The 738-nt window shown below is 54.5% G+C and overlaps 1 protein-coding gene across 1 annotated transcript in view; it reads left to right on the forward strand.

The window, feature by feature from the left end:
• Window positions 1-738, forward strand: part of DMRT2 (doublesex and mab-3 related transcription factor 2) — a 4,729-nt gene that overhangs the window by 1,874 nt on the left and 2,117 nt on the right. The window contains exon 2 of the mRNA XM_009641505.1: window positions 28-130. Coding sequence (XP_009639800.1) covers window positions 28-130 — 103 coding nt within the window. The remainder of the gene's footprint in view (window positions 1-27; window positions 131-738) is intronic.

Raw genomic sequence — 738 nt, forward strand, 5'->3', positions numbered from 1 at the left:
GACGGCGCTGCCTGATCGCTCTCCTAGGACAAGAAGGGTCTGGCGGGGAAGCAGGCGAACCTGGAGCGCAAAGCCGTCTACCAGAGGCACGTCCGGACCCCCAGCCTCCTGGCCAAAAGCATCCTGGAAGGTAAGCGCATTCCCCGCCCTTCACACGGGTTCCTCCAGCCCTGCAGCAACCGGCAGCCAGCGGGGAAACCTCGCTCTGCCCCGGGAAAACCCATAACTCCCGGCCGAGGCGCGGCTGTTCGCGGGCACGCGTGAAATGTAGCGTTATTTCCCGAAATAAACGAGGGATGGGGTGAAAAGGTGCTCCGCTACCAACGACGGGCGGCGGCGGAGGCTCCGGGCGCACCCGGCACCCGCACCCGAAGGATGCCCCCGGAGCCTCTGCCCGCGGTTCTTGCCCTTGGTAGCTGGGAATCGATGATGGCAGAATTTCGGTTCCACCCGCCCAAAATAATGCTTGAAATGCTAGCAACGGCAATTTGAAATTTGAGAACTACTGTTACAAGCTGACATTCTTTTTACATGACTGCCCAGCAGCGTTTTGCAGCACAGGGTAATTTACTCGCGGGTTTTTTTTGGGTTTTGTTTTTTTGTTTTTTTGTTTTTTTTATCAGCAAACGAGTAAATCAATTAGGGTTGATTTTTTTTTTCTCCGTTTGATCTGAACGCCTAACACAACATCGCCGTTTGCTGCATTGTCGATAGTAAGATATACACAATAGGCTGCCC

Source organism: Egretta garzetta, unplaced genomic scaffold (genome assembly GCF_000687185.1).
Source record: "Egretta garzetta isolate BGI_Z169 unplaced genomic scaffold, ASM68718v1 scaffold596, whole genome shotgun sequence".
Lineage (NCBI taxonomy): Eukaryota > Metazoa > Chordata > Aves > Pelecaniformes > Ardeidae > Egretta > Egretta garzetta.